At 37.5% G+C, this 15,146-nt stretch overlaps 3 protein-coding genes and 1 long non-coding RNA gene across 6 annotated transcripts; 3 read left to right on the top strand and 1 right to left on the bottom strand.

The window, feature by feature from the left end:
• Window positions 1-379: 379 nt before the first annotated feature.
• LOC112281390 (uncharacterized) lies at window positions 380-2,076 on the bottom strand. The gene is made up of 3 exons (XM_024517852.3): window positions 1,754-2,076; window positions 628-1,564; window positions 380-431 (listed from the first exon to the last, which is right to left on the bottom strand). Exons 1-2 carry the CDS (start codon window positions 1,997-1,999, stop codon window positions 1,337-1,339), a joined length of 474 nt encoding a protein of 157 aa, XP_024373620.1. The 5' UTR covers window positions 2,000-2,076; the 3' UTR covers window positions 380-431; window positions 628-1,336.
• On the top strand, window positions 2,027-3,584 carry LOC141045274 (uncharacterized). Its single transcript, XM_073533149.2, has 2 exons — window positions 2,027-2,164; window positions 2,972-3,584. The coding sequence occupies exon 2, from the start codon at window positions 3,018-3,020 to the stop codon at window positions 3,297-3,299; it is 282 nt and encodes a 93-aa protein (XP_073389250.1). The 5' UTR covers window positions 2,027-2,164; window positions 2,972-3,017; the 3' UTR covers window positions 3,300-3,584.
• LOC149989399 (uncharacterized) lies at window positions 3,324-4,205 on the top strand. Its single transcript, XR_016502629.1, has 2 exons — window positions 3,324-3,450; window positions 3,807-4,205. It is a non-coding gene; the product is annotated as an uncharacterized LOC149989399 (long non-coding RNA).
• A 1,259-nt stretch (window positions 4,206-5,464) lies between these two features.
• Window positions 5,465-10,132, top strand: LOC112281388 (putative methyltransferase PMT23). Of its 3 annotated transcripts, none has more exons than XM_024517850.3 (9): window positions 5,465-5,777; window positions 6,547-7,282; window positions 7,401-7,550; window positions 7,684-7,954; window positions 8,142-8,252; window positions 8,438-8,612; window positions 8,912-9,175; window positions 9,367-9,561; window positions 9,746-10,132. In XM_024517850.3, the coding sequence occupies exons 2-9, from the start codon at window positions 6,572-6,574 to the stop codon at window positions 9,951-9,953; spliced, it is 2,085 nt and encodes a 694-aa protein (XP_024373618.1). In that variant the 5' UTR covers window positions 5,465-5,777; window positions 6,547-6,571; the 3' UTR covers window positions 9,954-10,132. The 3 variants fall into 3 exon arrangements, with proteins under 3 accessions (XP_024373618.1, XP_024373619.1, XP_024373617.1); XM_024517851.3 differs by having other exon boundaries at window positions 5,465-5,696; XM_024517849.3 differs by having other exon boundaries at window positions 5,465-5,561.
• Window positions 10,133-15,146: the final 5,014 nt, after the last annotated feature.

Consider the following 15,146-nt stretch of genomic DNA (forward strand, 5'->3'; position numbering starts at 1 on the left):
TTAGTTGGAGCTAGTTTTATTTAAAGCAGAGGGATATGATTATCTGACAAGCAACCTGTGGAGAGTTAAATGCATTTTGGCCCATCTTTTTCATTTTAACTTGTCATAAACTTTAGAGCGAGGTTACCAACAAGCTATTCATTTATATTCAAATAAAGGTACAAGTTGCAAAAAAAAAAACGCTTCTTCAACACTTATTTATAGTTCTATCAGAGTACATCACAAACTTTTCACATACAATGCAATAAACTTAACATGGAAAGGGACAATCATAAATGAAATTCAGTTAAATAGTATTGAATTTATGATACTCTCAACTGGGTTCAACTGGAACACATCTATGATAATCTCAAGAAAGTGATATTTATTTATTTATTTATTTTTACAAGCTTTGCCATTCACATGTATGGATCAACCGTGACTGAAAACGCCTGTAAACCAATTTAGGGCAGAAGTCATTACCAAATGCTTGAAAACTACCATGCAAAACATTATCAACCCACGTATATTTTTATTTTATTTTATTTCATTTTATATTTGCAAATCTAGATTAAAGCATTGTTACAATTCAAGCAGAAACGACAGGAAATGAAGGGTTGAGCAGGTGTGTGGGGAAGCCAGGCTCACCCCAAACTGGAACTCTGTCACCTCGTTGATCATAGCTGTGGCTATGGTTACGTCCTCATGGTGTGGCTGTTGCTGCAGCATTGTCGAAGGCAAGGAATCTGCAACGATGTGGTAGACAGATTGATCGAGCTCTGGAACAATCCACAAAAGATTGCACATCTAGGATGCGCATGACTCCCCACTACGCTGGGCTGAGGATGCCGTGAGGTGGCACAGGATTGAAACCCACATTGCTTCAATGCCAACACAGAAATCAAATCAAAGCATGTCACCAGAAGCATTCAAGTCAGCACGGTTCTAGAGCTAACTGTTCGAGTTCGCGAAAGCTGCTGTAGGATTCTTCTTTTGGTATTTTTTTTGCAATTTTATGGGCTTTTGCTTTTTACCTTGGAGATGGAGCTATCAGCAATTCCTGTCTGTCTTTGCATGAGGCTTTTTTTCTCTAAGTCCGTCGCTCCTTTGTACTTGTCCAACCACTGAATGCCCTCCTCGTGTGCATTAACCTCTTGAGCTTACCTGAACTGCTTTGGGTCTGCACCATCTGCACAAGGTCTACTGCATTCGGTTCACTTCGATTGGGCAATGACAAGGATGGGTTGGAAGTGAGAGTAGCTGCAGCAGCTTTCACTGGGTTCGGAATCATTGCAACATCGCGGAAAAAACTAATGCCGGAGCTCCGTGACAGTTCACGAGGTCGTGGGGTCTTTCACTACAAAAAACACTTGCTTCCAAGTAGTGAAGATATAGACAGTGGGGCGATGTCGTTGATGAGGATTGTTAACGTCGCTCGCCTTCTCGCAGTAATTGTGACGATGTTGTAATCTTCGAGCTCCCCAGTAAAACCCCGCAGAACAGGGCCCTGATCCTTCCTTGTACCCTGACTTATCAGAAAGGAAACAAGCCACCTCTCTTTCTCATGCTCACGCTGTGGCATTCTCTGCGTGACAGAAAAAGAGACATCGTAAACACTATTCCGAAAAACCAACAAAAAGAAAATGAAAAAAGAAAAAAGAACCATGGTCCAGCATGACAACGGCGATGGCGAGGCGTCGGATGCCTCGTGAATCACTAGCCTCCTAAAATTCAGATTCCCCAGCCTAACGGGAAGGGGGGCATGAGCACATACAATTGAGCCACAAGCAATGGCAGTGAGAGTCAGGGACAGGCCCACAAACCCATCATCGCCCTCTCTTCTGGATAGACAACGACCTCCTGGGAGGGCGGTTGTAGGTAGAGGAGACGTTGCCACCGTGCCTGCCATCGATTCCTGGATTCTCTCAGCTTCTCCCACCTCGGCATTGTCTGCAAGATTTGCGAGAAGCTCGCTTTGTTCTGTGGATCCGAAATTCTTTAGTCGTTGCTGTAGAAACATTCCTCGGTCATTTTTCGTCTCTCCGAGGAGTTGGGTTTTGGCCCTTGCATAAACCTGCACCCCTGCAAATGGTTGAGTTTGAGTGGAAGAAGAGTGAGAGGTGGTGATGACGGGCTAGGCTTGGGGATTCGTTTTCGTGAGGCTCTTCGTGGATCTTGCCGTTAGGTACTTTTCTTTTCATGGCTTCGAATCTGTTTGACTTAATATATATATATATATATATATATGTATAATTGTTATTTGTATTTTGTACTTTTTGTTCGATGCGTTGGAGCTCCTGAGTTAATGAGTTTTTTCGACGAGTTAGGAAAATGTTGCTTCTCAGTTGATATTTAGATGATGAATGAGAGGTGCTTGTAAGCGATTTTCAGTTTTCACGTTTTTGGCGAAGAGTGGACAGTGTTCTGAATTCTCGTGCAAGTGTGCTGCTTCCTTGAGTTGTAGATGTCTTGTATTACGTCTGTTTGATTGGGAGTAGAGAGAGCAGGTTGTAAATTCTGGAGCTCCAATATTTCTCGTCGATCTGTCCAAGCTCCGACCCTGTATTCAGTGTTGGAGAATCTTTTAATTGGAACAATTGAGTTTTACTTGTAATCCTTTGGTCATGATTCATTGTGCCGGGTTCCGCATCATTTAAAATTCTTATTATTTTATTTAATTTCAGTGCTCTCTGATTCTGGTCTCGTTACTAGACTTGTTTCTACGTTTGGCAACGGCTTTGTAATAGTCGCAACACTACTCGTATGATATATTAGTCTCTGTGAGATGTCTCTGTGTATATTTTTTCTCTGTCTCGAATTTTGATGTCAATGCACAGTAGATGCAATGAAGAACTTGCAGTGAGGCTGTCTCGGTCCCCCAACTGGTGGTTTATGCCCTTCCTTTAGTTGGCTTTGTTCTTTTACATAATACCTAGGGTTATATGGATCAAGCGTCTAACACTTTAGTGCATTTTAACTCTCAATTTTGCAGCCATCTGTGAGTTCACATTTTGACTCAGTAACCACAGAGTAGCAGAATGTCGAGAAGTAGCAATGGGCTTGGCTGGGCGGATCAATGGGACCCGATTCAAGACGACGTCCCAACCAACAATCCTCAAAAGGCATCTTCTAAGACCACCAACAAGGAGAGAATGGCGAGCGCAAAGGCAGCTGCAAGCGTTGGCGTGCATAAAACCAAAGCTGCTGCAATAATAGGAATGCAAAAGACGAAAGTTGTTGCTTCGATTAGTGCTCAAAAACTGAAAGCGGGCACGACCGCAGGCATCAAATTGATAAAAGAGAAGACTCAGAGGAAGTAATTGCGATGACTTTCAGTTCATCAAATGGTGGAAGTCGTCTTGGAATTTCTGTTCTTCCACAATTGTTTGACCGAATGTGTCTGTAACCTTCTGGATGCCACTCGGGAATCTTCACCAATGAGCAGGGGTTACAAAACTGCATTCCAGGGAGGTAGACCTCGTAGTCAAGGTATTGTTTGCACAGAAAGCATCAGAGGACAAGAAAGGTCACTGTAGGCACATTCTGATTGTACAGCAAACTGAAAGCTATTTGCGCGGTGGTCCCCCTGTTTTGTTTTTGCATAATTCGCGATTGTTGTTTGGTGGTAAGCTATTGTCAGATCAGGTTCATGAGCTATTGCGTTCCACTCATTCCTTGAATTAGAAGTTGTGCACGAAACAAACATTCTCGTATTGATTTAAAAAATTCTCTTCACTCGATATCCTCATCCTTTAATAACGATAGAAATATTTGCCATGCTAATGATAGTGCAATGAATATCTTTCAATTTTTGTCCTGTGGGTTAGTTTCTCTGTCGAAGACCGTTGAGGAAGCGGTATCAAAATTATCTCAGCAGAATTTTGTGTGATGGCGATATGGTTTCTCTCGTGAAGCTTTTCCAAGTTTACCTTCAGAGAAGCTTCGAGAAGTTAATGAGGCCTGGGAAAGACGATACCACAAACGTATCCTTCACCTGATTCTGAATGAGCTGCGCTGGGCTAATTGTGTAAAGTGTCCACTTCTGGAGGTTTAGGGCTGCTACAGTATTAGAGATCATTATGCGGACATTATGGAAATCGAACACTTCCGTTCTTGGAGGTTGCATGACTCTTAAAGTTGCACTGATCCCAAGAACGTGCAAATTTAATAGACCTGTACATGGGTGTCAAACATGAGACCGTTGTGATGGAGTCTATTTAACCTTCTGAAGTGTGTGCTTGTGGATGAGTATAATGTTGCGGAATAACTGCTGTTCATTGAGAAGGTCGCAGTTATTGTAATGGACTTGCTCTCAGACCCTGGACTCTGTGATCATGTTAAGTTACAAAGCACTTGAGAAAGTAAGACGTAATGATTGAAACCTGTTACAAGTCTGAAGATAAAACAGGGATCGTTTGAAACTTAACCGTGTCAGTTTTTTTCTTTTTCGTGAAACAAAAAAAAATGGGACATAGTTTTAAAAATTCACTACTTCCTCAGTGCTCGTTTCTGTGGTTCCTAAGTTAGACGCACCTTTCACCAGCTACATTGTGCGACTGTACACACAACTTTACGTCCAAATGCAAACCAATATCCTGACCATAGAAAAAAATGGATATATTCCAAGCATGAGATAATTGCCAAACATTGTCTCTGATAATCTGTTAATTTTTAAATTAGAGAACCCATATCCTCCTCGGACACACTGCCCCTGTTAAAGGAAAACAGGAGGAGGAAGAGGAACTCCGAGCAATCGAACATTGTCACGACAACAAATCAAATGTCTCTGATCAAATTTATCTCCGAAATAAAAGGGGCTCTCGGGACTCAACTACTTGCCACCGCCTCACATATTTCGAAACCTCAAAACGTCCTCGACGTTCGCCTCGCATCCAGGCATTGCATGCCAAAATTAGCTGAACCATCCACGAGCAACCCAAATCCGGGAAAAAAAGGCAGCCAAACTTAGATCTGGGACATTTTCGGCGAGAACTGCCTGAGGAAAAGGCAAAATCTAAATTGAAAAGGGGAAACCCTGCTCATGTGCTCGTGGTGGAACCCATAAACGCACTCGGAGGGGACCTCAATAATACGTCCCCCTGCTGCGGTCGCAGTCTGACGTGTGGAGGAGAGATTCGTAAAAAAATGGCATAATAACTTGTGGCCTGGAAGTGCATGTGGGTGTGATGTGGCGGTGGTATCGATAATACAGCTAGCTGCAGCTTCGGAGATGGTTCCTGAAAATCGCGTGTCCAGCCAATCGGAAAGTGCGACAGTTAAGCTGGGTATAGAAAATTTCAACCCAAGGAGTTACATAATGGCAGGTTCCATCCATGGCCTACGCCGTGTGGTCGGTTTCAACCGATCGAGAGGAGGAGGAGGATGAGAATTAGATCTGTTCGTAAAGCTCCCTGACGTTGCAGTCGTCTTTCCTTCCTGGGTACTTGAACAAGTTCTGGCTGGAGCCAGAGCAGCATCGGGGAGAGGACCTGGTGAGGAGTGACCACTCAAGTGGAGTGATCGTGCGGAGGGATTGATCGTTTGCGCATCGTGTAGCACGCGGTGCTGGGCGTGCTTTGATTGTAAGCATCCCTTCCTAGCTTGCATGTTTTGGTCTTCTAAATGTTGGGATTTAGTTGGGCTTTATGGTTTCTGAATGTTGTTCATTGGGTGGAAGTTTTGTAGTTGCGTGTGAAGATCGCTCGATAAGTCAAAAGGTCTCCTATTGCCATTTCGCCTCTCTGTTTAGATACGGAGGGTCCGTTCTTGGTTTTCTTGTTCTGGGTTTTGGAGATTTGGTGAGTTTCTATATTGTGGTTGTCTGTGGGTTGTTGGTTCCGGGCGTGCCCAGGGGACATTAGATCTGTACTTTGCGTCTTATTTTAGGTTGGTTTTTGAGTTTCTGATGTGAAACTTAGATGCATCGGCCCAGATATCTCTTGTTCAGGTTTTTGGTTTGTGCGTTATGTGTAGTAAGTGATGGTGTTTTTTCCTTCTGTTGTTGCTTAGACACTTTTTGAGAATATATATGTATGATCGCTTCTTGGGGGAGGACTTTCTAGAATGTCCCTCGATTCCAGTCTCTTTTGTAGGTGTCTACTGGGTTTGTTTGGATTTGAGTATTCAGGAACAATGGTACTGGATTGTGTATTAGGGGAACAATGCTCCTTTGCCTTTTTGGTCCCCATGTGAGTCATCAGTTGTGACTACTAGTACTGGCTACTTGTTAACATTTATGAACTTTGCCAACATCTTCTAGATATTTTCGCCCTCTCCGGTCCTCTCTTGAGTAACCTTGTACGTTGAATGCCTTCGTCCTTGTCAGATGTGATCTGAAATTAGCTTTTGTCATTGCAAGATTTATCGGTCTTTTACAGCATTTCTTTATCGCACCCGACATACATCTAGAAGTTATGATTGACTCCTATCTGGCTACCTCTCCTCTCTGTTCGACCAAAGCATATAGGAACACCTCCAAGCTAGTGATATCTTCAATCGGAAGATAGTAGCCTATCTTGTTTCTTGGAGAACTCAATGCAACGATTTTAATAAAATGCTTCCAAACAGTCTGCAGGTTTGAATCGCTCTTAAGATGGCGTTTCCTAGGGGGAGGCAAGAGCCTCGCCGGAGCTCATCTTTCTACATCATCTCTGGAGCCGTATTTGTCGCTGCTTTACTAATTGGTGTCTGGGTTTATTCCAGTCCGGCACCCGTCCGTGAAGAATCAAGAGTTTCTAGTGCTACCTCGAAAGATGCTTCATCTTCTTTTGATGAGTCAGCGAGCGATAACACAGTTGTAGACGAGTCTCCGAATACTTCCAAATCTGATGAGGCGCTGGATGAGCCTGCTGATAAAGAAACCCTGACCACAGGGACTACTGAAACCACTTCTAATGAGTCTGATGCTTCACAAGGCAATGAGTCTGATGAGGAGAAGGAAGCGTCGGAAGACACACCCTCTGATGATGCGACCTCCACTACCACAGACAGTGCTTCACCTGTTTCAGAAGAGGAGAAGATCATCGAAGATCAGCAAGATCAGGCGACAACACCTGCTGTTATTGAGTCAGAAGTGGGTAAGAATCACGATGAGAAGTTCAAGTGGAAGCTGTGCGATTGGGAGAGTTCTCAGGACTACATTCCTTGTTTAGATAACAAGAAATGGCTCGACACGCACAGACGCCACAAGCACTACGAGCACAGGGAGCGACATTGTCCATCGGAAGAAGAGTTGCCCAAGTGCTTGGTTCCCATCCCAGCTGGTTACAAGCCTCATGTCAAGTGGCCTGAGAGCAGGGATCAAGTAAGATCTCCTCAACATTACATAGTCAGCTTTACCAGTTATTGAAATTTTCTTCATTCTGTTGGTGTCCCTGGATTTTCAATCCTCTTTTCTCACAGTGGACCATATTTGGCTGCAGATTTGGTATAACAATGTACCTCACACTGGTCTTGTTTCCTACAAGGCAGATCAACAGTGGGTGAAGAAAGCTGGTGACAAGTTGGTTTTTCCAGGTGGTGGTACCCAGTTCATGCAGGGTGCAGGACACTACATTGACTTTGTCCAGAAGGTACGTTTTATGTTTTTATTTTTTTAATCAGGAATGTTGTTATTTGTGCTGAACTTAAAGACATTTTTTCAATTGTTTGTATGTAAAAATCCTCTGGAAGGTCGGCTGACAAATTCCGTGGCACGAATTGCAGATATATCCAGCTATTGAGTGGGGAAAGCATACACGGGTTTTGTTGGACGTCGGATGCGGAGTGGCTAGTTTCGGGGGCTATTTGTATGATAGGAACGTACTTGCAATGTCCTTCGCGCCGAAGGATGAGCATGAGGCTCAAGTGCAGTTTGCTCTGGAAAGAGGAATTCCAGCATTTTCATCAGTCATGGGGACTCAACGCCTTGTGTTTCCCAGCAATTCTTTCGATGGTGTGCATTGCGCTCGCTGCCGTGTCCCTTGGCATGTTGATGGTGAGTGTGATCTTGCGCTTATGTCCTTTTAAGGCTACTTCCATTTACAGTTCGTTAAACATTTAAGTGACACACAAGAATATGTGTAGAAGTGAATGAAGTAGGATGTGCAAAGCTATTTGGATATTTTGAAATCTTGATATACTTCAGTGTAGGATTTTGAGATCGTGATTTTTTTTTCGTACAGGCGGTTTGCTATTGCTGGAGTTGAACAGGGTCTTGAGGCCTGGAGGCCTATTTTTATGGTCTGCTACCCCTGTTTACCAGGACCTGGAAGAGGACGTACAAATCTGGAAAGGTAGTAATTCATCAAAAAATGGTGTGCTTCGAGTTACACGTACCTACAAATTAAACAATCTTTTTCACTGGATTGTTTTCACACAAAGACGGCATGTCCGTCCTCAACTCTGCGTTTATGGATCTCTCTGAAGTAGAAGCGTCTAATGGGTGAGTTAATCGCGCATTACTGTTGTTACCCTGCAGAAACCACGGCTTTGGCGAAAGATATGGGCTGGGAGATGGTTGCCAAGGAATTCGACGAGGTGTCTAGAGTTGGTGTAGCAATTTTTAAGAAACCTGAAAATAACACTGCGTACGAAAAGCGAGAAGGCGACGTGCCCGAAATTTGTCCTGAAGATAACAAGCCCAATGCTGCTTGGTGAGTGAACGTTCATCTCGCACTATTTTTTATATTTTTATAATTGGTAGGTAGTTGTTGTGTCGAGGAAAACTCTATCCCAGACTCCAGCAAGAAAGTCCAATTTTGTATGTTGTGCTTGTGTAGACCATTATTTTCTGTATGGCATTCACTGCACTTGATTTTTATTTTTAACTTTATTGTTAGTGCATCAGCTTTAGCAAGCAGCACGGAAATGCTCGCCATCTTCTCTGCTTAGTGAGCTGCCGTTTCTTTTACATAGCTCGGTGTTTGATGTGATATAATGTATGCTTCCACAGGTATGTTAATATGACTACATGTCTGCACAAGATTCCTGACACCAAGCGCACTGAATGGCCCGAAGAGTGGCCTCTGCGAGTGAAGGTTGCTCCTAAATGGTTGAGTGAGAAGGACACTGGTATATATGGGAAGGCCGCCCCTGAAGATTTCCGTGTGGATACTGAGCACTGGAATAATGTTGTCAATAAGACATACTTGACTGGTCTTGGGATGGATTGGACCACTATCAGGAATGTGATGGACATGAGGGCCGGTTATGGAGGGTAATTGTTTTTCTCTGGTTCTCAATCATGCATTCCTTAGCATGCATTATGGTCCAAAGCGAGATCGTTTTCTGGAGCCTAGGATTATATAAATTAAGAATTCTCAGGTGAAGTATAAATTTGAGGTTGTGTTTTTATGACCTCATCTAGCTGCAGAATTTCGCGCACTGATTCTTGAAGCTGTTGCACAGATTTGCTGCTGCTCTCATTGACCAACCAGTGTGGGTACTGAACGTTATCCCCTCCGATGAGCCAGACACTCTACCTATCGTATATGACCGAGGTCTGATTGGAATGTACCATGATTGGTGTGAACCGCACAGCACTTATCCTAGGACTTATGATCTTCTCCATGCGAATCACGTCGTCAGCTCAGTTGAAAGCAGGTTGGCATTCTACCTGGTTCTGTTCGCATTTAATTTTTTCTGGTTGATTTGTGAGTAACCAGCGCGGAAAATTTGTTATTGCGGAACTTTTTGTTCCATTCGTCACTGCTATCTCTTTTCACAACTTCATTACATGATAAGTGCTGTGATACTCAAACCAAGTCGACTTCTCACGTCCTTTCAGGTGTGGCGTCGTAAACCTGGTCATGGAGATGGATCGCATTTTGCGGCCGGATGGTTGGGCTATTTTCCGGGACAAAAAGGAGACTTTGGCTAAGGTAGCTGAGATTGTTAAGTCACTTCACTGGGATGTGACCTTGACCTTCAACAAGGAGAATGAAGAGCTCCTTGCAGTCCAGAAGAGATTTTGGAGACCAGAAGCATCGTCATAATTGTGTCAACCTTAGTGTGCAGCAAATTCAGAAGTTGTGAAGTTACGTATTCTCAGACTGTAGGGTTTAGGTTAGAGCAACTAGACTAGAAAATCATATGGAGATTCTGTCTTTTACAACTGTATTTCCACGTTGTCCCATTTATTCTGTTGACAACTTGATTCCAAAATCATTTGTAACGACTCGTTGCATAGTTCTGCGTTCCCACATTCCTTCCGAGAGGAATCAGAAATCGTGCGTCATGGGCCTTGATCATCCTGCAGATCGGCTGGGGCCGCACCCTCACTCTCTAAAGCTTTCAAATTGATAAGTTTTTTGAAAGAGCTTTTGAGAGAGAAAATTATAGCCCTGCGGTTGTAACTCATTCCCTCAGCATAATACAACACTGGACACAACCTTTCTCAACTTCCTTTACGATATGTATTAGTGAAACTGACAAGAGAAAACTGTTCACATATCCCTCTCTACGTGTTTCTATGATTAATTGTTTGAAAAATGTGCAAAATGTAAGACAATGTAATAAGCATGTATGAACTAATAACAAATCAAGTATATATATATATATATATAAATACTGTGTTAACTACTCTTAAAATTATCAACTTAGTACAAATGTGAAACCTAGAAGAACCAAGAAACACTAGCAAAACTTGTCTATGTTAGAACATTCTAAGATAGTTGAACAATATTCCCAAAACTCAAGTAGTATATGTAAGTGCATGACAAATAAGTTATAGATAAGGAATGTTAAAATTAGAGATACAGTAGTCTTTTCTATGCATGTATACAATTGACAATAAAAGAAGGTTGTTGTCAAAGCTTCAATTAATTTGCCATATTAATAGTTTTGTAAATTAATTTGCCAAATAGAAGAAGTTTTATAAGACAATTTAATCATAAGACTGATTTACAAATATTTTCAATAGAATTTTTATTAAGGAAACTCTTAAATTATCTGAAGAAGTTTTAAAATCACTTTAAAGTCTATATCAATTATGTTATCTCTATTCTTGGGCACAAAATTTAATAAGTTCTTAATTATATAAAATTGTATAACTTGTCATGTTTTTATTAATAAATAAAAATTTATTATTATTTTTATTTTAAATTATACTTAAATTTGGAAGAAGAATTAATGTTTTCTTTCTTTTTGAAGCAATTAATTTTCATTGGATTTTTTTATGTATAAATATATAGAGCATATCTTAAAAGCTGTTTGTTGTTTTTAATTGATAATCAGTAACACATCAACAAATTTATCAACAAAACTATCTAACAAAATTTTAATTTCTAACATTTTAAAAAATAATTCTTTGATAATTACCAACTATGTTTATTAAAGACAAAATGCTAGCTTAAAAATGATCAAATTTAAGATGTAGAATAATGTTAGATTTTGACATTAACATATTGAAGTACATTTTTTTAATAATAATTGTATCCATTGTATAATAATTTAAATAAAATATTTAAATAATGTATTTCATTATTGAAATATTCCAATGCAAACCAACACTCTCATTGATGTCAAGTTTATTTTTTTTATATTATAAATTATTTGATTATATTGAATTATTTCATATATGGTCTACTTCTAATTAATTATGTTTAAAATTCATGATAATTGGTATAAAACTATTCAACAATGATTTAATACAATTTAATCCCACTTAAAATTAGTTATTAGCTATCACAATCTTGAAGCTTCAATAGAAATAATAAAACCTCTATGTCCCAAGATCTAAATTTTGCTAGTTACTTTACAAATAATATTGTATTTTCTATACATAGATTAAAATTTATTATTATTATTTTATTATTTTATTATTTTTAAAATCTTTTCAAGAATAATAAAAATTTATGATAAAATAAGTCTATCAATGAATATTTTAATAAATTTTACTCAAGATATTAGAATTGGTTCATTTTGTAGTTGAAGTCCAATAATAAGTTATACTTAGTTTATAAATCTTCAAAATTTAGACTATTATATTCTTAAGATTTCTTTTAATATTTTAATGAATGGAAATATATTTCTATAATATTATAAAATAATAAATATATATATATATATATATATATACTTGACGTGAAGCAATTGTTGAAAAAATATTTTTAATTTGTATATCTTTGTACCAAATATTAAAGACCAGCTAGTCATAAATCAAGACAAATTTGAAAATGTTGACAAGTTTGGAAGTAGTCTAAGTCTTGCGTCTAAATACACTAATTAATAAGGTAGGTACTTAGAAAATTTTTAAATTATTTAAGGCTTGCAAAACAAATATCCAAACTGTGGAAGGTTTTCATTATAGTTTTACATCTCCATAAAATTTTAAGAGAAGTTTCTATAATTACAAGGTATTCCTAATAACTTTGTAAACTTGAACCTAGTTTAGAAAGCTTTAATGAAGTTTTACAAGGATTTATTTTCTATTAAAATTTATATAATTTTAATTATATATATTTAACTATATTTATTTAAATAGAGTGAATGTCAATGATATCAACAAATATTACAATTAAACATTCTAAAACTCTTGTTTTAAAGCTTTTGAATGTAAGACCTATATTTGTAAGTTTTAAAATTAACTAATCGTATATATTTGTGTAAAATTGAGTGAATAGTACACATATTTCTATATAGAGTCTGGGGTGGTGGTGGTGGAAGTCTACTATAAATCCTTCTACTGACACACCTTCCATAGCAATGTTGCAAACTACAATACATGTCTAAATCCCATTAGCTCCATGGTTGCAAAATGATCCATTATGTTTGATGGAGTCAGTGTGGAATATTATTTTATTTTTGAACATATCACATTCTCAAGCTATTATGTCAACAAACATTGCGATACTTAAGAACCACCTACAAATAGATTTAAAAAGCATCTACTTGCATAGAAACACAACTACTAGCATGAAACAATGATAATTACAAAAAAAATTAATAAAAAAAAGTAATAGTAGTAAATCCTAAGAAGATAATTCATTTAAATAATTGCAAACTTTGACATACAAAGCAATGAAAGTAGAACCTTCATTCTATGCTCCTATCTTAGTACAATTTAGTTTTTCATTGTTTGATTTAATATGATATTAGAAAGTGGTTGCTAAAATAAGATGGTAGAAACCTTGACATTACTACCTTGTATACATAGTAAGGATAACATGGCAAAAAATAAGCTAATATTTTTTTAATTCTTGAAACAATAAGAAAAATAAGAAAAATAAAAAGAATTTGCTATAACAAAACATCAAAGTTGAGTTGTTACTTAAGCTTAAGCAAGTCAAAAATTCAACTTTAGAGCACTTCCACAAGCCAAGAGCAGGAGATTCTAAGGCAAAGAGGAGAATTGCCTTATATTCCAAGTATCATGAACATAGAATCAACATTATCAATGAGTAAGCCACATAAGGTGGAACAAATAATTTCTCAATATGGAAGGTAAAGATGTGAATACTTTTCATAAAAGACAAACTTTGGTATGTTGTTTTTTCACAAAGCACAAGTTTGCAATATATGACCAATATCACAAAGGTCATAAATTCTATCAATACTATGGTATCTCAACAAATACTACACAATAAATATATAACAATGGAAATATTGATAATGTTTATAAGACACAATATCATCCATCACATTACAAACTTTGATGATCCCATATAAGCTTCATAAGTCCTATATAATCTTTTTGACAACAAGAATATAGCTGTAACGATATTATTATTCAACCAACTACTTTTGACTACAATGAAAGAAGAGAGTTGTATTATAGATTATTTATAAAAAATAAATAGAAATTATAAAATAATTGAGGTTATCGAAAGAAGATATATTAGAATTAGAACTAATTCATGTTACACTTAATGAATTACTGCAGAGATACAAAAGACTTATTTAAGGCCTATTGGTCCTTCATGAGCTTCCTAGCTTTGAGAAGTTTACAAAAAAACTACTTGTCAAAGAAACATCATGGTTACAAAGATCAACATAATATAGAAAAGAATTACTTATTAAAGATTAGAGATAACATTTCATTGAAAGGTGACATAATGGAAGAGAGTTACAAAGATCTAAAGAGACATACTATCTATTATAACATAGATTTTTTTTGATACTTTCAAGTGCAATAGCCAAAAAATACAAATAATATAATAATTATGGCCAATAGAGCCATTAGATAAGAGAGTGTACATGTCTATGTTGGCTAAGAAGATCAATCATCAACTTACAAGCAAATATTGTAGTAGTAGAAGAAAGTCCAAAACTAGAAGTAAAACATGACAAAGAAAAAATAGAATTTTTTGACATATCAATATTCACCATAAATCTAGAAGGAGATAATTCTTAGTATCTTAATAGTAGAGCATCAATTCATGTTATAGGAAATAATACAAATTTTTGCAATCTTGACCTAGTTATGATAATAACAAATATATAATCAAAAGATAGCCATTGTCATTTAGTTGCGAGTTAGGACTCTATTACAATGAATTATAGAAAAATGCATCAAGAAATATAAAACGTCTTATATGTATTAGACATTAAAAAAACCTTTTTGTTAGTAGATATGATAGTAGATCTGAGTTGAGTTGTGATTTTTTTCTCCAATAGATGTTAGATAATGATAGAAAAATCACCACCCATTATTATAGCTAAGGAATTCAAAGATCAAATTTGGACCTCTATAAACTTATGACACCAAAGAAAAAGGAAGTCAACATTCTCAAATATTTTAATGTGTAACTTTGGCATCAGCAATTAGGACATATTAGCTATAAATCTCTATACTCATTCTTGCAAAACAGTATGAAAAATAACATATCTTACATATCAATCAATAGAGCCTTCTACTACAAATGTTTATTAGCTAAAACTCACAAAGTAGCAAGATCAAATGAGAACATTATGTGGATAACTAAAAGATATAAACTTCTACATAGTAACTTCTAATAGATATCAATTCTTTAAGATCAAACTAAGGAACATCACTAATGAAAAAATATATTGATAAGCCTATTGACTTATTTAATCTTAAAGTCTTTGGTTGTGCCACTCATATTCATATGAAAAAGCCAAAGAGAAGTAAATTTGATGCACAAACAAAACTATGTATTTTTGTAGATTATGACAACTAAATCAAGGATTATTGTATCTATGATTCAATGAAGCAAAAAAAATTGTCA

This window comes from Physcomitrium patens, chromosome 4 (assembly GCF_059467195.1).
Source record: "Physcomitrium patens ecotype Gransden chromosome 4, ASM5946719v1, whole genome shotgun sequence".
In the NCBI taxonomy this organism is placed as follows: Eukaryota; Viridiplantae; Streptophyta; class Bryopsida; order Funariales; family Funariaceae; genus Physcomitrium; species Physcomitrium patens.